Source organism: Aegilops tauschii, chromosome 2 (genome assembly GCF_002575655.3).
Source record: "Aegilops tauschii subsp. strangulata cultivar AL8/78 chromosome 2, Aet v6.0, whole genome shotgun sequence".
Classification (NCBI taxonomy): Eukaryota; Viridiplantae; Streptophyta; class Magnoliopsida; order Poales; family Poaceae; genus Aegilops; species Aegilops tauschii.
Genome location: NC_053036.3, coordinates 356,880,379 through 356,906,555, shown reverse-complemented (window position 1 = coordinate 356,906,555; position 26,177 = coordinate 356,880,379). Strand labels below are relative to the sequence as shown.

General features: G+C 43.7%; 1 protein-coding gene and 1 pseudogene across 1 annotated transcript; both read right to left on the bottom strand.

The window, feature by feature from the left end:
• Nucleotides 1-3,424: 3,424 nt before the first annotated feature.
• Nucleotides 3,425-5,495, bottom strand: LOC141041022 (uncharacterized). Its single transcript, XM_073507134.1, has one exon. It carries the CDS (start codon nucleotides 5,450-5,452, stop codon nucleotides 3,425-3,427), a length of 2,028 nt encoding a protein of 675 aa, XP_073363235.1. The 5' UTR covers nucleotides 5,453-5,495.
• Nucleotides 5,496-6,541: 1,046 nt separating this feature from the next.
• LOC141042025 (protein FAR1-RELATED SEQUENCE 5-like) lies at nucleotides 6,542-7,659 on the bottom strand (annotated as a pseudogene).
• Between the last annotated feature and the right edge of the window lie 18,518 nt (nucleotides 7,660-26,177).

Genomic DNA, 26,177 nt, shown 5'->3' with positions numbered 1-26,177 from the left:
CCCCGGGACCCTTCCGGTGGTCCCGGTACAATACCGGTAACCCCCGAAACTTTCCCGGTGGCCGAAACTTGACTTCCTATATATAATTCTTCACCTCCGGACCATTCTGGAACTCCTCGTGACGTCCGGGATCTCATCCGGGACTCCGAACAACTTTCGGGTTTCCGCATACACATATCTCTACAACCCTAGCGTCACCGAACCTTAAGTGTGTAGACCCTACGGGTTCGGGAGACATGCAGACATGACCGAGAGGCCTCTCCGGTCAATAACCAACAGCGGGATCTGGATACCCATGTTGGCTCCCACATGTTCCACGATGATCTCATCAGATGAACCACGACGTCGAGGATTCAATCAATCCCGTATACAATTCCCTTTGTCAATCGGTATGTTACTTGCCCAAGATTCGATGGTCGGTATCCCAATACCTTGTTCAATCTCGTTACCGGCAAGTCTCTTTACTCGTACCGCAATGCATGATCCCGTGACTAACGCCTCAGTCACATTGAGCTCATTATGATGATGCATTACCGAGTGGGCCCAGAGATACCTCTCCGTCATACGGAGTGACAAATCCCAGTCTCGATCCGTGCCAACCCAACAGACACTTTCGGAGATACCCGTAGTGCACCTTTATAGTCACCCAGTTACGTTGTGACGTTTGGCACACCCAAAGCACTCCTACGGTATCCGGGAGTTGCACGATCTCATGGTCTAAGGAAAAAAATACTTGACATTGGAAAAGCTCTAGCAAACGAAACTACACGATCTTTTATGCTATGCTTAGGATTGGGTCTTGTCCATCACATCATTCTCCTAATGATGTGATCCCATTATCAATGACATCCAATGTCCATAGTCAAGAAACCATGACTATCGGTTGATCAACGAGCTAGTCAACTAGAGGCTTACTAGGGACACGATGTGGTCTATATATTCACACAAGTATTACGATTTCCGGATAACACAATTATAGCATGAACAATAGACAATTACCATGAACAAAGAAATATAATAATAACCATTTATTATTGCCTCTAGGGCATATTTCCAACATATGTTTCAAACAGTTTTTATTTTTCCTGCTGTGTAGTCTTTAGGCAAGTCACCCAAGTGTACAATGGCAATTTTAATTTGTAGTACAGGCAACTAAATCAAAAATATATAATATATGCTAGCAGTAGAAGGAGGTAGGGGTGGGGGAGGGTGGGGGTGGGGTGGTGTGTTTTTCGATTAGGTGGGGAGGTCTTGATCACACAGAAGATAATGCATTGTCAATCTTATATTTTTAATTCTTTTTTTTTCTGTTCTTGTTTTATTTTGCAGCCCCATTGTCATCAACTACCACGGTTACCATGTTACTGTTAGGGAGCTTGCAAATTCAATGAGAAAAGAAGGATTCCTATTGTCTAATGTTGTTCAATTTGGCATTTTGTCGATTATAATGAACTTGCCACCAGACTCAAAGAAGGTGCTTATGCCCCTTAAGTTCTTGGTAAGAAAAGGAAAAATGTATTATCACTTGCCAATGTACATTTTCTTTTTCATTGCACACATGCCATTCGTTACTTGGATCATTCATTTTTTTCTAAACTTCTGTTGAAATCTTTTTTCAGATAAGGATGCAACAGATGGACTGCTTTGATAGTAAAGAGATTGCATCGAAATTCAATAAATCCAACCGCTTGGACCGCAAAGACATGGCCAGTTTCTCTCACTACATCTCTGTTGGTGTGCGCACATTAATTGCACTTCTTACACAATTATTATTTTCTAGTAGTTGCCTTATAGGAATGTCATAGTTTGTTCGACATCTTACAACTTTTTTTCAGAAACAATTGTGTCCATCAGAAATCATTAGCATTTTTTTCTCCGTGCACAATGATAGAAGTTACAGATATGCATATGGAACCTGATTTCTTTTTTGAGTGAACATGTTCCATATTTGTTTTTTCATCCCCCAAAGTTGCTTGCATAACATCATCAAGTTGCTTGCATAACATCATCAAGTTGCCTGCACAACAACCTTAAGTTGCTTGCATAACACATCCCCTCATCATAATTGCTTTTTCACCCCCCCCCCCAAGTTGCTTGCATAACATCTTTTTTTAAGTTGTCTCCATGCATGATAGCAGTTGCACACATACAAACCAGAACCGCAACTCTAGTTACGAGAACCAACACATTTTTCTTCAACGATCTAACACCCTTTTTGTCTGGTCATCATTTATGCAGATCATGTTTCCTGTTTTAGAGAACATTGACCCTTCAAAGCCAGTCACAGGGAACCATTATTGGCTTTTCAATGTGAATATAAGAGACCAAAGGTTCGAGGTACTTGATTCATGGAGAACTCTTGAATCCCCATTGCTTGATAGGTGTGCAAGGGCCATAGTTGCAAGCTTCCGTAGTCTATGGGAACTGCACTACCCCAAGTCACATGTTGTCCTGGACAACTTCGGGCTTGTCAACATTGATGTTCCAAGGCAAAATAATGAGTAAGTACCCATAAGCCCCTAGATCTTTTTTCCCACAAGTATGAACATGCCAATAAGTCAATAAAAATGTTTAACTTATGGCTCGTGTTTCTGTGAAACAATTTGTTTGTATAGTGTTGACTGCGGGGTTTATGCTCTTACAATTGCCAATGGATGGGAGGCAAGGAACGTTCCAAGTTTTACACCTGATGATATCCCAAACATCAAGAAGCAGCTGACTATTCAATGAGTTGACAGCATTCACAACAAGGCACCATGGAAAGACGTCCTCAAATTAACATAGGTTAGTTTTTTACCTCAATGTTTTTGCTATTTAAAACTTTTTTTAATTTGCATGAACTCCTCAATTTCTTTGTCATTTTTTAATAGCCTTAAGAAGTAATTAAAGTTACCTTGTATTAACTTGCAACAAAACCAGAGAGTGGTCTCTTTTTGAAACTGATTTTCTGCCAAAAAATGAAAAATTGGAATTTATCCTTTATTCTTATGTTAAGGCACTTTGGGTATCTTAGTGTAGTTTATTTAGACAGAAACATGGCTTAGTTGCACAAAGCGACACAACATGAGTTAGTTGCATAGTTTTATCATGCAACTTGCAAAAATAGATTTTAGGAGTTGCCTGCCCACAGATCAAATGATACAAAAATAACTCGCATAGGAGTTGCTTGTAGTTAAAGGAGACAAGCCCCTAATTGCCAAAATAAAAAGCAGAGGTTGAACTTCAAAAACAACCTTTCTCCCATTAAGACATCATAACCATAAAATCTTAGATAGATAACAGGTAGGCTAAGGTAAGTCATAGACATAAAAGAGTAGCAACATCCCATTCATAAACAAAAATTAATTCCCAGACACGCGTTCTACCAGCATTCTTTCTTTGCAGAACCTTATACCCAAAAATTGTCAAAATTGCCCAATGTCCATCAAACCAATCTCGTCTTGCATAGTGCTGAATTGTGGTCTGTAGAACTACAATAACTGCACTTGTTCTTCCTCTTGGGGTGCAGCTCTAGAGCTGATTGAATCCTCCGTTGCTTCGCTCTTCCTTTTGTTGTCGATTTTGGAGGGTCTCTAGGAATGGTAGGGTCTGCCGTGGTAGTAGGATAAACAAGATCAGGATCAAGTACAGGAGCACCTTCAGGAATGGCAGGTCCTTTGCCCAGTGACGCAACCCCTAGCTGTACGCGTTCATCACTGGTAGTTTGTGGAGAAGGAACCAACAGCGGGTCTGCATTTTGTCGGGAAAATGTTGAGCGTATGGCATATTGTCCAGAACCAGTAGGCGAGTTCAATGTTTGCGGGGCAGTCCATGCCATTAGCCCACCACTAGTAGCACTTGTGTTTGGCAGCAGATACACAATTGCTGGTGGCCTGGGTTGTTGTGCATACCCTCTGGGACCCCTGGGACGTTGTTCAGTTCGGGCGGGATGTGTGGCAGGAGACATGGCTTCTGGAGCAAGGTCTCTGTTTTGCAGAGTAGGATCTCTAGGTTGCAGTATGGGGCCTCGGGGTTGAGGAACACACATCCTTGTTGCTTGTGCAGGCATCCTGGGTGCAGGCATTCTCGGTGGAGGTGGAGGGCGCCAACTTGCTGGCACAGGGCCGTAGTGTACTGGAGTGGGGCCCTTTTGAAATGGTGCAGTTGCTGAAGATGCTTGCTCATGCAGAGCAATGTTCATAGGGCTAGGAACTTTCGTCGCGGCAATTTTTTGATGTGGTGCAGAAGTAGGCTGTTGAGTTCTCGGACCAGGTGGTGTTTGCACAGGCCCATTAGGTGGTGGTGCAGGTCGATTAGCCTTGTGACTACTTGACGTAGCAGGGTTACCACTTCCTGGCGGTACTGAAGAACTAGGCGGCGGTGGAGGCCCACCAGGGTTGCTACTAGATGATGCCGATGTCTTTTTTTTCCTTGACAACTTCAGATTTTTAATTTCTTGCCGTGCTGCACGCATATGTTTCTTTACAATGTCTGTAGCAGCATCAGGTGCGCTAGCTCCGTGGGCAAGATTTGCAAAATCCATTTGCATGTTTGCAAGTCGAATCTCTTTCTTTGACTGTTCTGGTAACTCATCGGGCTCATGATCAGGAGCAGGTGGTGCATCAGGTATTGCCAGTGGAGTCCATCTGCGAATGATGTACTTCTCAGGGATTTTATTGACACCCAGTTGCGTGAAAACTTTCAAAATATGGCAACAAAGCATGCCATCCCTGTCCATTATGCAACATTCACATCTATAGTCTTCAGCACTTGGTTCACATGTCACGTAGTAGCTTCTAGATCCATACTTCACAACCCACTCCTGGTTGGGGTAAACTTCATACAAGTTAGAACCATGAGGCCGTACATTGTACCTCGCAATCAACGCAAACTCTGTTCGAAACTTAACATACAAGTCCCTGGTGTAGGCCTCATAAGCTTGCTTCTCAATGGGGTAAGATGACCACAGTTCAGTCTGCAAATGCTCTGTTCTATAGTCTTTGGCACCTTCTCGGACTAGTATGTGGGTTTGAATTTTTTGGTACTGCTTCACGAAGTTCAAGATGGATTTATGTGGGTTCACATATCGCTTAAGGACAGCGTTGAACCCCTCATCGTGCTGGGTTGATTGCAAGAAAGGGAAGAACTGGTGCTTGAAGTAACAAGGAACCCACGTTGCCCGGTAGTTGTATAGATTCTCAAAGTGGGTGTCAAGCATACCCTCATACTTCAACAACAGAGCATTCCATCCTGTCTCAAACTCCTCTGGTGTCAAGCTGAAGTCAACACATTCATTGAAATCACGCGACAAACCAGGGTTTCGCGCCAACATTGATCCAAGCTTCTCTTGTGCCTTCTTCATTATATGCCAACGGCAACAACGATGCACACTCGTAGGAAACATCTTTTTGATGGATTGTGCCATCGCAATGTCTTGGTCAGTTATGATGTTGGTTGGTGCTATACCATTCATTGCCTCAAGGAACGTCTCAAACAACTAATCAAAGCTCGACATGAACGACTGCCCGTGTCTATTAATTCCAATAAATGGGGCAAAGGGCATGTTGTACATGTTAGTCATGTATGTCGCGTCGAACGAGATGCAATCGTGGTAAGCCTCGACATAAGCTTTCCTAGCTGCACCGTCAACCCAGAAAATGTTCTCCACCCTGTCCTCCTCATCGTACTTTATCTTATAAAAGAAGTCTGGATCATCTTTTTGTTGATCTTTGAAGTAGGCAACTGTCTCAATCATATCTCCTTCTTTGGTGGCATCTTTGTTTAACATTGTCTTCAGGTTTGTAATGTGCTTAGTACCATAGGGGACGATCACCTCTGTGCCATAGAAGTCTGACATAATATGCATCATACGCCCTGAAAAGTAGTTTATAAAAAATCATTTTCATAAAGTAACAGATTTTTATGCATGGCACTGAGAAGTAGTTTATAGGCAGCAATTCAGACGCACAAAAACATGTGAAAATGCGCAGGCAAGCTCAGGACATGGTTTGAGCAAGTAATAACTTATGGTCAAGCAAGTAGTACAACTAGACTAATATATATGCACACACCAAACCATTTTGATTGTTCAGGGAAAGTCCTACTTGTATTTTTTTCACACAACCCAATACGTGAAAAGTGTGCAACAATTGCAGGCAAGTTGAGGACATGTTTTGAGCAAGTGCTAACACCTGGGCAAGCAACTAGCACAACAAGACTAATTACTGCACACTAACAAATCATTTAGCATCAAGGGGAATGAGTGCTTACAAGCACAGGCAAGTTGTGCCCTTCACTTTGAGCAAGTACTAACAGTAGACCTCCAACTTTGCTCAGCAAAACTAATCTAGTTTAGGACCATGTTTTCGAGCAACTGCCAAACTCATGGTCAAGCAAATTGCTCAACAAAACTAACCTAATCAACCCCCAGCAGTAACAAAGGAAACATCAAAAACAATAAAGGAAAGGAATTGAACATCTTAACACGTTCTAGGGCATGAGCCAAATACCACACTTAAAAAGACCAGCAGGCAAGCATTAAATTGGTGTTCAGCAACTTAGACAAAAAACACAGGCAAGCTAGTGATCATTTTTCACCTATAGTTAAATTGCAGTTGTGAAGATGTGTTAGCAATGCCCTTTCTTCTGGAGGTATTCCTTGGTGCGATCGCAAGTACTTCTTCAAAGATGGCTTGTCTACTAACTTATGGTTATGCTCACCAACATAGTACACCACCTCCCAATGACCATCTACTAGTTTCACCACCATCTTGGCCTTGCAACCAGTTTGAATTATTTTATCTCGCTTTCGTTTCTTGCTTTTCTTTTTTAACTTACTTTCATCATCAAGAAAGACAATATCATCATCTTCGTCAACATGTTCTGCCTGATCAATAATTTTGTCTAGGACAGGGGGCTTTTCTGCACCTCCATCGTCCTCTGTAGGTTTTCGAAACTTGTTGCAAACAAATTGCTGCTTTACCAACATACGAGTGTCGCCAGTTCTCCTTATTGTATTCATTTTGATGGAAAACCCAAGCTGCAGAGCATACGGATTGTAGTGCTCCTTTGCACCTTCCAAAGTGTCAAACCTCATCCCCACGTAAGGTTCCTTGGGCTATGACCATGCCTCGTCATCGTTCTCACCAACCAAGCCTGCCAAACTGTTTCCAACAGTCCCACCTGTTCCACCTGCGGTGTTAGTGTCAAGAAGCGTGTGTTCATCCGTCTCTGTTGCTGCCGCTGGATGTGTACTTGCTTTGACCGTTGCACCCATATCTGTAGGCATAGTTTGCACCACATGTGTCGAAGCATTGTGTGCGGCGACAGGGTTGGGAGATCCAGCCACAAACTCAGCATTGTCAGCTCCACCAAGTGGGGTGCTCTGTTGTGTGCAATATAAAGGATCAAGTATATTCATGTCATGAACAAAGGCAAACTCTGGCATATCTTCCTCTCGTACTTCATTTAGGTCAATCATATTCCAAACCTGCATTTTTACACCATGAAAAGACATCAAATCTGAGAAGAGGCAAGCAATTAATACTTTTTTAAAATGGGGACAAGCACTGTATAATCTTTTGTATGAAAGTTTTGTGCTACAACATTTTTGTCTAATCTTTTTTTAATCATTGGCAGACATCAAATCACCAGGTTGAAGCAAACAGTTGAAGCACAAGTCATCGGGTAGCTTCTTATTCAAAGAGTGTATTCATCATGGAAATATCAGCAATTATCATGAAGAATGCAATGGATACTTCTACTTTTAGTTGAAAGTAATCTAGGAATAGGAGCAGCATCACTACTTTAGTTGAGTGACATGGTTTGTCATGTTCGCTAGTATCACTTTTATTACTGTATCTTATGGCAAGATTTACCTCCTACTAGGACCTGTTTTAATTTTTGTGTCTGTTTTTGCTCTTTTTTCTTACTTCATAATGCTGGAGCATAGCACAGATTTGTCCCAGATTTTTTGTTCTTGCCTATCGTTTTTTTATCCCAGGATGCACATTCCATTTTCCAATGGAGAATAATGGTTGCAGCTCCACCCATCCTCCCGATTAACATCCAGCAATGAAGCATTTCTGCTCCACACAGAACCTTCTATAGGTAAGTTGACTTATGTATGTAGCATCATTATTTTTCCATGATCAAATATATTGTAAGCTCCAAATGTTTTTACAAGATTTGCTTGTCTGTTATGATGCATTTGCCCCGTGATAGTATGGAAGTTGCCATGATTTTGTGTGCAAGTAGATGAAGTAACTCTTCATCCTGTTCATGTAGCACCACCATTTTTTTATATGAACTGTTTTGCATTTTTGCTAAAAACTTTCATGTAAGTTGCTATGCTTTTTTGTTCAAGTACATGAAGTTTTCTTTTAAAAACGTAGCAACTAGCAAATCTGAAGGTTTTCAACAGTCAATTTTTGTTTTTTTTGCTCATACACATTTTTTTATGTTCATACAAGCAGGTACACTACAGACATCATATCTCCAAGAGCATTCAATAAGCAAGTTACATGGAATCTACCACATTGAGCCAAGGAGGTGAGAAAACTGATCTACAATTAAAACATCAAAGCATCATACATTTATAAGCAAGTTAGGTTACTAAAGTAGTGATGCTGCAACCACATTTAGGAGTTTTTGCATCTTAGGTTACTTTCAAGTTTTTGTTCATACCAGTATGTTTTCTCTTGAAACCAACACTCATCTGCTTAAAACCATCTTTTTTTGCTTATGCCTAGCTTTTTATGATCTGCACTTTGTCCGTTCCACAAACATGCTAACAAAACTGCACAGTTTATTAGTTCAACAGCACCAAGTTTTTACACACGACTTGCCTCCCTATTGTGTTGCAGTTGCCTAAACAATGCATATAAGTTGCCACTTATAAGTTGCTCACAAAACTGCACAGCTTATTAGTTCAACAGCACCAAGTTTTTACACACGACTTGCCTGCCTATTGCGTTGCAGTTGCCTAAACAATGCATATAAGTTTCCACTTATAAGTTGCTCACAAAACTGCACAGCTTATTAGTTCAACAACACCAAGTTTTTACACACGACTTGCCTGCCTATTGTGTTGCAGTTGCCTAAACAATGTATATAAGTTGCCACTTTTTTAATACAAACCTTTGTAGGATCAGTATAATGACAGACTAAAAGCATGTAGTGATTAAGAGCATCTCAAATGTAGTAGTTAAATTGCATTATGTATGTCAACAACAACGTTTTCTCACGATGAATAACTTGGACTTCTAAGGTTCTAAGACTTGCTTGCCTGTCACTTGTGCATTTGCCCAAAATAGCATGAAAGTTGTTTTGTTTTACATGCAAGTGGATGAAGCATCTAGTGATTAAGAGAACCTGAAGAATAGCAGATTAGATGGCTTTTTTTACAGAGGTGTTTATATGTTCTTGTACACAGGGGGACTTATATGTCGCGGGAGACAATTTGGCTTTCCGAATACTGATGAGAAACAGCAAAATCAAGTGGAAGGAGGTGAGAGATCTGACCTCTAAAATTACAGCCCTGCCCTTTTTCTCTTGTTTTTCCCCTTCTCAGATCAGAGAAGATTTAAGAGGAGAAGCAACTAATCAAGACACCATTGCAGGTCATCTGAAGGTTTTCTTGGCGCCATTACAAGGGATCTGAAGGTCTAATGGATCTTGTTAGAGCGTGGGCAAGTAATCTGTGCCTTACTTGGGGGAGAAGAAGATGGCTGGTTGGGTAGGTAATGGAGGTGGAAGCAACCGCCGGGTGCAAGGTATGGGGGAGGAAGAGCACGTGAGGAGGGGACCAATAGATATCGCATGGAGGAGGTTGGTTGGGTCGGGACGAAGGAACCGGTGGCTGGGGGCGAGGGAATCGGCGGGTTGTGGGCCTTACCTTTTCTGTACTAGGGGAGACAGGAACTTACCTTATTTGGCTGGGCCGCCAGGAAACGCTAGGGTAAGGCGGCGTTGATGTCATACTTATGTCATATCTAGATGAGCCTTAGACACATCCAAACAGATTTATTTCTCTATAAACACATCTTCTAAGCACCTTGTACGGTCTTAGGTTTGCGGTCATCGGTTTAGTCCAGGACCAAAAGTACTAGCAATGCTTAACTGTAATTAAGTTGGGTCTTCACTGTAATTAAGATGGATCAGAATACAAGCACAAGCATTGGGCAAAAAGGGTTTTAGGTGAGGTTTACTCTAATATAACGATTTCTCCACCAGTTCTACGTATTACTCCCTCCATTTCTAAATATACGTCTTTGTAGAGATTTCACTATAAACCACATACGGATGTATATAGATGCATTTTAGAAGTAGATTCACTCATTTTGCTTCGTATGTAGTCCATAATGAAACCTCTACAAAGACTTATATTTAGGAACGGAGGGAGTACAAAGGAATCAAACGAACAATAATCTATTCAACATACTGAACAGCACATAGCCTTGAACCACATGCATGCGGAGAAAAATTCACATGTGTTGGTACGAAGCCAAGATGGAAACCCTGAACCTATGCATCGATTGATCAGAGCTTCTGAATTTGATGGAAGCACTCGATGTCATATAGTCGGACCAAATGATCGATGGTGTTAGCCGCGCTATCCAGAGGTTGGCAAGCACGTCTCCTCACTTTCGCCGGCAGCCGGCGGCTCTCTTTAACTCGTTGGCAGTTCGCAATTGCTGCCATCAGCCTCCTCGTCGTCGTTTTCTGTTGCGGTCCCTCGCCGGCGCCCCCGCCTCTGGTTTGACGTCCTTGGGGGCGGAGACCGCCGCCACGTCCTCCATCGCCTCCTCGTTGGGGAGGCGGAGGGAGAATTTCACGGGCGCCGCATTCGCCACGGCTCTCCGCTGCACGCGCCGCTTCGGCCTCTGTTCCTGGTGTCGATGAACGCTGAATTGCCTCCCCACCTCCGATCTTATGGCCCCCTCGTCCATCTCCATGGCTGTCCTCTCTCCGAGACTATGTAGGTCGATATCATCGGCGGCAGCGGCGAACGATGGCGCCATCGCCATGGGAGGCATGGAGGCATCGCAAGGCTTTATGTGCGAAGGTGGGCTCCTTTCCACACAAGGATTCGGAGAACTCGGGCCGGAATCTTGGTCGCTGCCGCTTGCTTGAGCGGGCATCTGGAGATGCGCTTCTATGTGATTGGTCGGGATATCTTCGCCGTTGGCGGCATCGTCCGTGGATACGGACGAGTGCTCCAAGGCCCCGGCCGCCTTGGTGTGTGACGAAGGTGCCAACTCAGCAAAGGAATCTGGAGAAGAACTCGGATCGGTTTCTTGATCACCGGCGCAGATTTCACCGCTTCCCGGAGCAGGTACCTGGTGATATTCTTGGATGGCCGGATCAGTCCGGTTGCCGTTACCGAAGATGACATCCGCCGGCGCAATGGTGGCCATGGCCGTCCCGGACGGCGACCTGATGATTACATTCAAATAATTTGCACACGCGGAACCGGCCTCGTCACCTGCGCGATCATCCGTCTTCGCCGGCGGCGCGTGGTCTCTTCCTTTCTCCGAATCATGGCCAGGCCGGCAGAGGCTGTCCAGGCGACGGGTGTTCTGCTTCTTCTTCAGGCCGCCGCCACCGACGTCGGCGGCAGCAGCCTTTCTGCTGTCGGCGTGGGCAACGTTCTCCGACTGCACCGCAAGCGCAACCAAGGAAGCAACCTGCGCCACCTTCTCCGACGCACCGGGAACCTCGGCGCAGCTTATTCCGGCATTGCTTCTCCGTTCGACTCCGCGGGACGCCGCAGAATTAGCATCCATATGATCCGGCTCCAATCGTGCGACGGCTAGGTTGAATTCTTCAAGACGGCCTGAATCTGCCGGCTCCTGGAGGTGCTTCCACGAGAACTTGTGCCTCAGCAGCAGGGGCTCGTGGCGATGCGCGATCTTGAGACCAAGCCCGATGGTTTCCGTTGCCGCGGACGACGACGACGACGGCGACCTGCGGAGGAGATCAGTTCCAACCAAATGACCTAGCCGATGCAGCTCTCCCATGATGCAATTGCAAGCGGAGGCTTTTGTGCAGGGGTCAAGTAATCCATATCCATATTTATGAGTTGTTCCTTGGACGGATCAGTCCGAGTACTGCATGGTCGCGATCAGAACGTGTGTTCCAGACGGAGTCGGGCAGGAAAGGATCACGGGATCAGATTTGTTGTCTATTTGTCGATATTTCTCCGTCGTTCAATTGTTCGCCGGAATCCTCCTATACCCCGCGTGGGTCGTTAGGTTTTTTTTTTCTTTGTTTGGGAAGCGTGGGTCGTTGGGTTTTTTATTTTTGAGAATCACCCTCTAATTTATTTCATACTGTTTTCAGAAAGGCCAACACAAGGCACCGGCGGAAGGCCCAAACTTTTGGCCGGTCACGTCCTAACCGCCGGGTACAGCGACTCCTAGCTGCCGGATTAAGTCTTCGCTTCCTCCCATGAACAGCTTCGTCCTCAAATCACACGAGCGCGAACAGAGGAGAGTGCGACGAATCAAGCTCCGCTGACCCTGCCATTGACTAGCTCCGCTGACCCTGCCATTGACTAGCGCCACCGACCTCACCGCAAAATAGCTTGCTGCAATCGTTGTCTAGTATCAGCTAGCCGCCCTCGCCGACGGTCTAACTTGTCATCAAGTCAATGCGTCGGCCGTGCCCCTTCCAGCAAAATTACCTGACGTAGCTCGCCATTGCTCTCAGGTCGGCGTTGCAGCATACCCAACTCCGGCCATCACCGTTGCTAGTGGATGTGCTCCCCCTCGCAACCATGGTTGTAGGCTTGTAGCTCACAGCAGCTGATTCCAGCAAAAAAAAAACGTGGCCGTAGCTTCCAGCACAACGGTTCCAGCATCTCATGTCATCTATGTATCGTGTTGTAGCCGGCTCCAGCAAATTTATGTCGTGGTTGTAGCATCTGCGCAGAACAATTCCAACTTCTGCCAAAATGGTTGTAGCATCTGAGGGCATGTACAACGGAAGGAGCACCTACCGATGGTCTCGGATGCCACATCAGTTCAGGCTATAGCACACAAATAATTTACCCAACGCAAGTGATGTCATGTGGTAGCCTGCTGAGGTGAAGAAAGCTCCAAACATGAGTATATAAAAGAAAACTGGGCACATGCACTCTCCTCTCTCTCCAGTTTTCTACATGGACCACTCTTTTTCTCTGAAGCACTCGGCTCCTCTGCAGGATCCACCTTCCCTCTGCAAGCTACCATCTTTTTGGTCAGACGTGTCCACGATGGCTTGTTTCTGACGTGTAGCCTCTGAGGCATCTGTCCAGGGTGGCGCATTGGCCATGCCCTGATACAGGGAGTTCCAGTTTTTCTGCACTTTTGCCGGCGACAATTCTAACAAAAAAATGCCGATTGCAGCTCCGATGGAAGTCGGTTTGAGCAAAACAAATCGTTGTTTGCAGCTCCGGTAGAAGCCGGTCCCAGCAAAAGAAATGTGTGGCTCCGTGCTGATCGCAACACCGTCTGCTATGGATCCAACTGAAGGAAATATGCCCTAGAGGCAATAATAAAGTTGTTATTTTATATTTCCTTATATCATGATAAATGTTTATTATTCATGCTAGAATTGTATTAACCGGAAACTTGATACATGCGTGGATACATAGACAAAACACCGTGTCCCTAGTAAGCCTTTACTAGAGTAACTCCTTAATCAAAGATGGTTAAGTTTCCTAACCATACACATGTGTTGTCATTTGATGAACGGGATCACATCATTAGAAGAATGATGTGATGGACACGACCCATCCATTAGCTTAGCATATTGATCGTTCAGTTTTATTGCTATTGCTTTCTTCATGTCAAATACATATTCCTTCGACTATGAGATTATGCAACTCCCGGATACCGAAGGAATACCTTGTGTGCTATCAAATGTCACAACATAACTAGGTGATTATAAAGATGCTCTACAGGTATCTCCGAAGGTGTTTGTTGGGTTGGCATAGATCGAGATTAGGATTTGTCACTTCGAGTATCAGAGAGGTATCTCTGGGCCCTCTCGGTAATACACATCATAAGAAGCCTTGCAAGCAAAGTGACTAATGAGTTAGTTGCAGGATGATGTATTACGGAACGAGTAAAGAGACTTGCCGGTAACGAGATTGAACTAGGTATGTGGATACCGACGATCGAATCTCGGGCAAGTAACATACCGATGACAAAGGGAATAACGTATGTTGTCATAACGGTTCAACCGATAAAGATCTTCGTAGAATATGTAGGAGCCAATATGAGCATCCAGGCTCCGCTATTGGTTATTGACCAGAGAGGTGTCTCAGTCATGTCTACATAGTTCTCGAACCCGTAGGGTCCGCACGCTTACGTTCGATGACGATTTAGTATTATATGAGTTATGTGATTTGGTGACCGAATGTTGTTCGGAGTCCCGGATGAGATCACGGACATGACGAGGAGTCTCGAAATGGTCGAGAGGTAAAGATTGATATATAGGACGATGGTATTCGGGCACCGGAAGTGTTCCGGAGGGTATCAGGTACTTATCGGGTCACCGGAAGGTGTTTTGGGTACCCCCGGCAATCCTATGGGCAATATGGGCCTTGTGAAGGAACACACCAGCCCACAAGGGGCTGGTGCGCCCTATACGGCTATAGGAGGAGGAGAAGGAAATGGGGGAAGGGTAAGGAAAGTGTGGATTAGGATTCCCACTTCCTTCCCTCACCCCCCTTTCCTTCCCCTTCATCCATACATGGAAAGGGGGGCGCAGCGCAAGGCAGGCCCCCTAGGGGGCGGCGGCCAACTCTAGGGCGCCCCTGGCTGCCTCTCCTCCCCCTCCCACCTATATATATGTGGGGAGGGGGCGCCTAGAACACACAACATCAATTGTTAGCCGTGTGCGGCGCCCCCTCCACAGTTTACACCCCGGTCATATTCTCGCGGTGCTTAGGCAAAGCCCTGCGCGGATCACTTCACCACCACCGTCACCATGCCGTCGTGTTGGTGGAACTCATCTACTTCCTCGACACCTTGCTGGATCAAGAAGGCGAGGGACGTCATCGCGTTGAACGTGTGCAGAACTCGGAGGTGCCGTACATTCGGTGCTTGATCTGTCGGAGCTAGAAGAAGTTCGACTACATCAACCGCGTTGTCAAACGTTTCCGCTTTCGGTCTATGAGGGTACGTGGACTCACTCTTCCCCTCTCGTTGCTATGCATCTCCTAGAAAGATCTTGTGTGAGCGTAGGAATTTTTTTGAAATTGCATGCTACGTTCCCCAACAGTGGCATCCGAGCCAGGTCTATGCGTAGATGATATATGCACGAGTAGAACACAAAAAGTTGTGGGCGGTGATCGTCATACTGCTTACCACCAATGTCTTATTTTGATTCAGCGGTATTGTTGGATGAAGCGGCCCGGACCAACCTTACATGACCACGTTCATGAGACCGGTTCCACCGATAGACATGCAACTAGTTTTGCATAAAGGTGGTTGGCCGGTGTCTGTTTCTCCTACTTTAGTTGAATCGAATTTCACTGCGGCCGGTCCTTGTTGAAGGTTAAAACAGCAAACTCGATAAATCACCGTTGTGGTTTTGATGCGTAGGTAAGAATGGTTCTTGCTAGAAGCCCGTAGCAGCCACGTAAAACTTGCAACAACAAAGTAGAGGACGTCTAACTTGTTTTTGCAAGGCATGTTGTGATGTGATATGATCAAGACATGATGTGATATACGTTGTTGTATGAGATGATCATGTTTTGTAAAAGTTATCAGCAACCCGCAGGAGCCTTATGGTTGTCTCTTTATTGTATGAAATGCAAACACCATGTAATTGCTTTGCTTTATCACTATGCGTTAGCGATAGTTGTAGAAGCAATAGTTGGCGAGACGACCACGACACAACGATGGAGATCAAGGTGTCAAGTCGGTGACGATGGAGATCATGACGATGCTTTGGATATGGAGATCAAAAGCACAAGATGATGATGGCCATATCATGTCACATATTTTGATTGCATGTGATGTTTATCTTTTATCCATCTTATTTTGCTTAGTACGGCGGTAGCATTATAAGATGATCCCTTCACTAAATTGTAAGGTATAAGTTTTCTCCCTGAGTATGCACCATTGTGACAGTTCGCCGTGTTGAGACACCATGTGATGATCGGGTGTGATAGACTCTATGTTCAAATACAACGGGTGTAAGACAGTTTTGCACATGCGGAATACTCGGGTTAAACATGACGAGCTTGGCATGTACAGACATGGCCTCGGAACACTGGAGACCGAAGATCGAACGTGAATCATATAGTAGATATGATCAACATAGAGATGTTCACCATTGATGACTACTCCATCTCACGTGATGATCAGACATGGTTTAGTTGATTTGGATCACGTATCATTTAGATGACTTGAGGGATGTCTATCTAAGTGGGAGTTCTTAAGTAATTTGGTTAATTGAACTTAATTTATCATGAACTTAGTCCTGATGGTATTTGCATATCTATGATGTAGATCAATAGCTCGCGATATAGCTCATATATATTTTTGTTATGTTCCTAGAGAAAAGTTGAAAGATGATAGTAGCAATGATGCGGACTGGGTGCGTGATCTGAGGATTATCCTCATTGCTACACAGAAGAATTATGTCCTTGATGCACCGCTAGGTGACAAACCTGTTGTAGGAGCAGATCCAGACGTTATGAATGTTTTGCAAGCTCGATATGATGACTATTTGATAGTTTAGTGCACCATGCTTTACGGCTTAGAACCGGGACTTCAAAAATGTTTTGAACGCCACAGAGCATATGAGATGTTCCAGGAGCTGAAATTGGTACTTCAGACTCATGCCCTTGTCGAGAGTTATGAGACCTCTGACAAGTACTTTGCCTACAAGATGGAGGAGAATAACTCAACCAGTGAGCATGTGCTCAGAATGTCTGGGTACTACAATCGATTGAATCAAGTGGGAGTTAATCTTCCAGATAAGATAGTGATTGACAAAGTTCTCTAGTCACTATCACCAAGCTACTATAACTTCGTGATGAACTATAATATGCAAGGGATGACGAAAATGATTCCCGAGCTCTTCGCGATGCTGAAATCGGTGATTGTAGAAATCAAGAAAGAGCATCAAGTGTTGATGGTTAACAAGACCACTAGTTTCAAGAAAAAAGGCCAGGGAAAGAGAGGGAACTTCAAGAAGAATGGCAAGCAAGTTTCCACTCCCGGGAAGAAGCCCAAAGCTAGACCCAAGCCTGAGACCGAGTGCTTCTACTGCAAAGGGACTGGTCACTGGAAGCGGAGCTGCCCCGAATACTTGGCGGATAAGAAGGATGGCAAAGTGAACAAAGGTATATTTGATATACATGTGATTGATGTGTACTTTACTAGTGTTCATAGTAACCCCAGGGTATTTGATACCGATTCAGTTGCTAAGATTAGTAACTCAAAACAGGAGTTGCAAAATGAACAGAGACTAGTTAAGGGCGAGGTGACCATGTGTGTTGGAAGTGATTCCAAGGTTGGTAAGATCACCATCGCGCACTCCCTCTACCTTAGGGATTAGTGTTGAAACCTAAATAAATGTCATTTGGTGTTTGCGTTGAGCATGAATATGATTGGATCATGTTTATTGCATTATAGTTATTCATTTAAGTCAGAGAATAATTGGTGTTCTGTTTACATGAATAAAACCTTCTATGGTCTTACACCCAATGTGAATGGTTTATTGAATCTCGATCATAGTGATACACATGTTCATAATATTAATGCCAAAAGATGCAAAGTTAATAATGATAGTGCACATACTTGTGGCACTGCCGTTTTGGTCATATTGGTGTAAAGCGCATGAAGAAACTCCATGCAGATGGGATTTTGGAATCACTTGATTATGAATCATTCGATACTTGCGAACCATGCCTCATGGGCAAGATGACTAAAACTCCATTCTCCGGAACAATGGAGCGAGCAAATGACTTATTGGAAATAATACATACCGATGTATGTGGTCCGATGAGTATTGAGGCACGCGGCGGGTGTCGTTATTTTCCGACCTTCACAGATGATTTGAGCATATATGGGTATATCTACTTAATGAAACACAAGTCTGAAACATTTGGAAATTTCAAAAAAAAATCAGAATGAAGTGGAGAATCATCGTAACAAGAAAATAAAGTTTCTACGATCTGATCGTGGAGGCGAATATTTGAGTTACAAGTTTGGCCTTCATTTAAAAAAATGTGGAATAGTTTCACAACTCACGCCACGTGGAACACCACAGCGTAATGGTGTGTCCGAACGTCGTAACCGTACTTTATTAGATATGGTGCGATCTATGATGTCTCTTACCAATTTACCACTATAGTTTTGGAATTATGCATTAGAGACAACTACATTCACGTTAAATAGGGCACTATCTAAATCCGTTGAGACGACACCGTATGAACTATGGTTTAGCAAGAAACCTAAGCTGTCGTTTCCTAAAGTTTGGGCTTGTGACACTTATGTCAAAAGGCTTCAGCCTGATAAGCTCGAACCCAAAGCGGAGAAGTGCATCTTCATAGGGTACCCTAAGGAAACAATCGGGTACACCTTCTACCACAGATCCGAAGGCAAGATCTTTGTTGCCGAGAATGGAACCTTTCTAGAGGAGTTTCTCTCGAAAGAAATGAGTGGGAGGAAATTAGAACTTGATGAGGTAATTGTACCTTCTCTCGAATTGAAAGTAGCACATTAGTGAAATCCATTCCCGTGATGCCTACACCAACTAGAGAGGAAGCTAATGATGATGATCATGAAACTTCCAATGAAGTTACTACTGGACCTCGTAGGTCAAACAGAGCATGTTCCGCACCAGAGTGGTACGGTAATCTTGTCCTGGAAGTCATGTTATTAGACCATGGCGAACCTACGAACTATGAAGAAGCTATGACGAGTCCAGATTCCGATAGATGGCTTGAAGCCATAAAATCTAAGATAGGATTCATGTATGAGAACAAAGTGTGGACTTTGGTGGACTTTCCCAATGATCGGCAAGCCATTGAGAATAAATGGATCTTCAAGAGGAAGACGGACACCGATGGTAGTGTTACTATATACAAAGCTTGACTTGTCGAAAAAGGTTTTCGACAAGTTCAAGGTGTTGACTACGATAAGATTTTCTCACTCGTAGTGATGCTTAAGTCTGTCCGAATCATGTTAGCAATTGCCGCATTTTATGAAATCTGGCAAATGGATGTCAAAACTGCATTCCTTAATGGATTTCTTAAAAAAGAGTTGTATATGATGCAACCAAAATGTTTTGTCAATCCTAAAGGTGCTAACAAAGTGTGTAAACTCCAGCGATACATCTATGGACTGGTGCAAGCATCTTGGAGTTGGAATATACACTTTGATAAGGTGATCAAAGCATATGGTTTTATACAGACTTATGGTGAAGCCTGTATTTACAAGAATGTGAGTGGGAGCTCTGTAGCATTTATGATATTCTATGTGGATGACATATTTGTTGATTGGAAATGATGTAGAATTTCTGGATAGCATAAAAGGATATTTGAATAAGAATTTTTCAATGAAAGACCTCGGTGAAGCTGCTTACATATTGGGCATCAAGATCTATAGAGATAGATCAAGACGCTTGATGAGTACATACCTTGACAAGATTTTGAAGGACTTCAAAATGGATCAGTCAAAGAAGGAGTTCTTGCCTGTATTGTAAGGTGTGAAGTTGAGTATAGACTCAAAACCCGACCACGGCAGAAGATAAAGAGAGAATGAAAGTCATTTCATATGCCTCAGCCATAGGTTCTATAAAGTATGCCATGTTGTGTACCAAACATGTTGTGTACCTTGCCATGAGTTTGGCAAGGGGGTACAATAGTGATTCGGGACTAGATCACTGGACGGCGGTCAAAATTATCCTTAGTTACCTTAAAGAGGACTAGGAAATGTTTCTCGGTTATGGAGGTGATAAAGAGTTCGTCGTAAAGAGTTACGTCGATGCAAGCTTTGACACTGATCTAGATGACTCTAAGTCTCAATCTAGATACATATTGAACGTGGGAGCTCAGTACTGCAGGATGCTGCTAACGCGACACTACGATCAGAGACCCTTCGACGAAACTGTGTGCGATGCAATAATCACAAACGATGGTGTAAAAAACCCGTCAAAAAAGGTGCAAAACGTTTGCGATGGAGGATGCTTCAAACAAGGTTTAGATTTTAGTTGCGTGTGCGATGCAGGGCATACGGTTCAGTTCAATTAACTGTTTGCGATGAGGAGGAACAAAAGAAATGGGCAACCAGATGAAGGTGTGTGCGATATACAACATACAGTTCACTCAGATGAACTATTTGTGATTAGGCAACACAAAAGAAACGGTCAGCAAGATCAAGGTGTGTGCGATATACGGCATACAGTTCACTCGGATGAACTGTTTGCGTTGAGACAAGAGAACATAAACGGTTTAACTTAACAAGATGTGTGTGATACATGGCAAACAGGTCTGTAATCGGAAACGTGTGCGAAGACCGATAACAATACAGACGATTGCTGCTAACAAGCCGTGTATGTTGTGAGCAAACGATTGTTGGTATAAAATTATGAGTGATTGATGAAAACATCACCGACGGGTTCCATTGTTTAGTCCGTGTGCGATGTGATCTTCTTTGTCCGCACAACATCTACGCTCTGTTTAGAGAGCATCAACATATATACTTAAAAAGACAACATTGCATAACCAAATTAAGCATACAATTAATTACACAAGTGACTACACACATAACATTTCCACACACCAAAGTAAGCAATTACATGCATACTAAACTAGGAGAAACGAGGATATAATCATCTACTTATTGTTGCGATGACGCTTGCCATTGCTCTGCTTCCGGCTGGATCCCTGGCCGTTTTGGGGAAGGAGGCACTTCCTCATGTCAACGATCCACCTGTACATGTCGTAGCTCATGTACGCCTCCTTGGTCGCGTACAGGACGTGAGCTTTGTCGAGTTTCTCCATCCAGGCCGAGTGCCAGGCACGCTTGTCCTGGTTGCACGAATCCTTCATGTATCTGTAGTAGGGGTCGATGATGGCCTCGGTGAGGTGAACCAGTGAGTCCTTCTCATGCTCCTTGCTTCCCCAGATCTTGTATTGGCCTGGATGTCGACAAGATTCTGGCAGTTGATGCCTGAATTCTCGAGCGCCTTTACATCGTTGGTGATGTCCACCGTAGCGAACATGTAGTGGGGGCTGTTGACAAACCTGGCGAAACGGTCGCAAGGCCTTGTGGCCAGGAAGTAGTGGTAGATGAGGATGTGGTGGCGCACGCACATCTAGGCGACAGCGACCTTGGGACGAGACCCGGCACGAGCGCGGGTGTACTTGAGGTCGAACCCGACCACCTTGTACTTCTCCTTGGCAAGAAACAGCTCCATGATGTGGATGGAGTGCTCCACCGAGACCGGGTCGTTGGTTGACACCACCGAGAGGTCCATGAACCTTCTGTGGGTGTCCACCACGGCACACATTGTGAACTGTTGCTTGTCGTCGGCAGCCTCTCGGAGCACCATTGGAGCCGCGCAGGATACCCTCTAAGAATTTTTTGTGGTGGGTGTGCTTCTTGCAATGGTGGGGCAATCGAAAAGTTGAAGGGACACAAGGGTTAAATGGCCACTGTAATAAATGGGGTCCGGCCGGCCTGTAATCGTCACGTCTTGTCACGACGTTCATAGTGGAGGATTCCAGTGCACGCTTGACAACACCGCACCGCACGCGTTTCGTTTGACCACGCGTGGGCTCGAAGAGGCGCCAAATGTATCATCGGTGATCCTGTTCCCGCGCTACCGTGCAGTTTACCGCGCAAGCTTCCCGCCCGGCTAGTTTGGCCACGCGTCGGCTAGAAGAGGGACAAATCATGGGCGTTTATCGGCAAAAAGCTTTGTAAAAACGAAGTGTGTGGAATGACCTCGGTCATAAGTTTACCCGTGGGTGATGAGGTAAAAGTTACACAGAAGGGTGATGATGGACACTCGAGTGCGATAATTAATTCTGCGCTCTACAGGGCACACGGTGAAAGAATCCAATTGTGTGCAATAATGTTGAAGATCGCAGTCGAGTCAGCTATACAGATTGTGTGCTGTGAGATCGACAAGGTAAACAGATTCGAGAATGGTTAATAAAATCTAGGACCATTGCATATTAAGGTCAAAATAGTGCTACCAATATATGAGTCTCATAGATGCCATTTCAACTATTGTACCATAGAAGCTCGAAATATTACAAGGTTCAAATTCCAGAGTTATATGGCTCAAATTCGAAGATTACAAGGTTCAAACTGATATTAGAAATGAAATTCAGATCATCGGCTGCAAATGCTCATGCTGATCCCCTGAACATGGATATCAGAAAGGTTCAAACTAATATTACCACTTCTAAGTCTGGTTTCGAAACCTCACAATTTTTGCGAAGGGGTCAGCCACTTAGAAGTCATGTATGGGGTTGACACGATGACTTCCGATTACTATATCATATGAAGTTCCAAAATGAAATTTAGCATTTTTGGAGCCTATTCCATTCTGCTGCAGGCGCCAGAGCTGATCAACAAACCATTAATTTTTGCAAAATAAATGTAGGGCAAACCTCGTTACCTTCAGCACCCTTGCTCTCACAACAAAGAACCAGGCGAATATAATCTCCGGTAAGGTCCCTCGGTAGGAGTTCAAAGTAATTTCTGAGAGATGCAGATCTAGGCATTCGACGTGATTGTTATATTGTATCACATTATCCACCACTGGGCCTAATCTTATCTACAAAAGAAGAAAACGTGTTAGTGCCAACATGCAGTGTTGAACACTACTACAGGCCTATTTGGTTTGCAGGATTTGTAAAGTGCACTAACATGCCATCTTCGATCTGACATGATTAGCATGGGCATTTGATTACATTCTAGAAAAATGTAGCCTTCTTCACAAGAGGTTGGAGTCGATGAAAAGTTCCCTAAGAAAACTATTACAGATGAATCCAAAGGAGAAATGCTTATTGATTGTAACCATATGGATCAACCAACCAATATGGGGGGGGACATGTATGTACTGAAATCCTCCAAAAGAATCTTTCAGAAATCATAGTACATTGTCATTGTAAACTTGGAAAATGGTGTCACAAATTCAACTCCCTTATGGTTAACATTTAATAGGAAAGGAACATCACCTCGATATATAGCTTCTCCAGACACGGAAAGCATCTCAGGAAACTGACAACTTGCTCCAGGTTGGGGCCGATAGATTCTAGTGCCAAGACCTTCATTGTGCGCTGTTTCGGGGTCAAGCTTGTTGATACGTCTCCAACGTATCTATAATTTTTGATTGCTCCATGCTATATTATCTACTAGTTTGGACATTGTTGGGCTTTATTATTCACTTTTATATTATTTTTGGGACTAACCTATTAATTGGCGGCCCAGCCCAGAATTGCTGTTTTTGCCTATTTCGGAGTTTCGCAGAAAAGGAATATCAAACGGAGTCCAAACGGAATGAAACCTTCGGGAACGTGATTTTTAGGAAGAATAAGATCCAGGAGACTTGGACCCTACGTCAAGAAACAAAGGAGGAGGCCACGAGGTAGGGGGGCACGCCTACCCCCCCCCCCCCCAGGGCGCGCCCTCCACCCTCGTGGGCCCCCTGTTGCTCCACCGACGTACTCCTTCCTCCTATATATACCTACGTACCCCAAACGATCAGATACGAAGCCAAAAACCTAATTCCACTGCCGCAACCTTCTGTACCCACGAGATCCCATCTTGGGGCCTGTTCCGGAGCTTCGCCGGAGGGGGCATCCATCACGAAGGGCTTCTACATCAACACCATAGCCTTTCCGATGAAGTGTGAGTAGTTTACTTCAGACCTTCAGGTCCATAGTTAGTAGCTAGATGGCTTCTTCTCTCTTTTTGGATCTCAATACAATGTTCTCCCCCTCTCTCGTGGAGATCTATTCGATGTAATCTTCTTTTGCGGTGTGTTTGTTGAGACCGATGAATTGTGGGTTTATGATCAAGTTTATCTATGAACAATATTTGAATCTTCTCTGAAATCTTTTATGCATGATTGGTTATCTTTGCAAGTCTCTTCGAATTATCAGTTTGGTTTGGCCTACTAGATTGATCTTTCTTGCAATGGGAGAAGTGCTTAGCTTTGGGTTCAATCTTGCGGTGTCCTTTCCCAGTGACAGTAGGGGCAGTAAGGCACATATTGTATTGTTGCCATCGAGGATAACAAGACGGGGTTTTATCATATTGCATGAATTTATCCCTCTACACATGTCATCTTGCTTAAGGCGTTACTCTGTTTTGATGAACTTAATATTCTAGATGCATGCTGGATAGTGGTCGATGAGTGGAGTAATAGTAGTAGATGCAGGCAGGAGTCGGTCTACTTGTCTCGGACGTGATTCCTATATACATGATCATACCTAGATATTCTCATAACTATGCTCAATTCTGTCAAATTGCCCAACAGTAATTCGTTCACCCACCGTAAAATACTTATGCTCTTGAGAGAAGCCACTAGTGAAACCTATGGCCCCCGGGTCTATCTTCATCATATTAATCTTCCAACACTTATTTATTTCCTTTGCTTTTACTTTGCTTTTATTTTACTTTGCTTCTTTATCACAAAAATACCAAAAACATTATCCTATCATATCTATCAGATCTCACTCTCGTAAGTGACCGTGAAGGGATTGACAACCCCTTATCGCGTTGGTTGCGAGGATTTATTTGTTTTGTGTAGGTGCGAGGGACTCGCGCGTAGCCTCCTACTGGATTGATACCTTGGTTCTCAGAAACTGAGGGAAATACTTACGCTACTTTGCTGCATCACCCTTTCCTCTTCAAGGGAAAACCAACGCAGTGCTCAAGAGGTAGCAAGAAGGATTTCTGGCGCCGTTGCCGGGGAGGTCTATGCAAAAGTCAACATACCAAGTACCCATCACAATCCCTTATCTCCCGCATTACATTATTTGCCATTTGCCTCTCGTTTTCCTCTCCCCCACTTCACCCTTGCCGTTTTATTTGCCCTCTCTTTTCCGGTTGCCTCTTTTTGTTCGCTTTTCCCTCGCCATGTCAGAACCAAAAAGAGTTGGGGTTTCTCTCCCGAGTTTTAGCGCTTTAGACAATCCTGTTATCTTATCTAAACTCATAAATAAAAATACTATGGAAAAACCTGCCGGAGTTATTAATGAAAACCTTAGCAATTTTGATGAAGAAGATTCTGGAATATTTCGTTATTTACTCGATGAATCTTTGAAAGATGCTTGGGATAGGCTATTAAGGATCCGGGCTAGCTATGTACCTCAATACCAAATTGAGGTTTACTTAAAAAGCTTTTATGTTGGGTTGCCCGCTTCGTTCAAACAAGTCTTGGATTCTATTTTTGAAGAGGCTTTTCTTGAAGGGGACCCCATAGATACCTATGAAAACATGAAAACTATATTTGGGCACCCCATTAATGAGAAAGTTGAAATCACATCTCTTTTGCTTTCTTACCAAAACGAATCTATCAAAGAGATAAAAGCTAGCCTAGATGCCAATTTCCGCAACATACTTAATCTTTCTTCTACCATTAATGGCCATGTACTTTGTCAAAATAGAAAGATTAATTCCATAGATAACAAGTTTGCTCTCTTTTTCCCTAAAACCAAAGATGGCAATACCTAAGATCTATCCTTGCTTTTATGCCTAGCTAGGGGCGTTAAACGATAGCACTTGTTGGGAGGCAACCCAATTTTATATTTAGTTTTTTGCTTTTTGCTTCTGTTTAGGAATAAATATTAGTTCTAGCCTCTGGTTAGATGTGTTTTTATGTTTTAATTACTGTTTGTGCCAAGTTAAACCTATAGGATCTTCTTGGATGATAGTTATTTGATCTTGTAGAAATTTCCAGAAACTTTCTGTTCACGAAAACAATTGTTACAAATCACCAGAACGTGATAAAATACTGATTCCAATTGCTGCTGATCAATAAAAAAATTAGGTCGTCCTATTTTGGCTGAATTTTTGGGGTTCCAGAATTTGCGTTAGTTACAGATTACTACACACTGTTCTGTTTTTGACAGATTCTGTTTTTCGTGTGTTGTTTGCTTATTTTGATGAATCTATGGCTAGTAAAATAGATTATAAACCATAGAGAAGTTGGAATACAGTAGGTTTAAC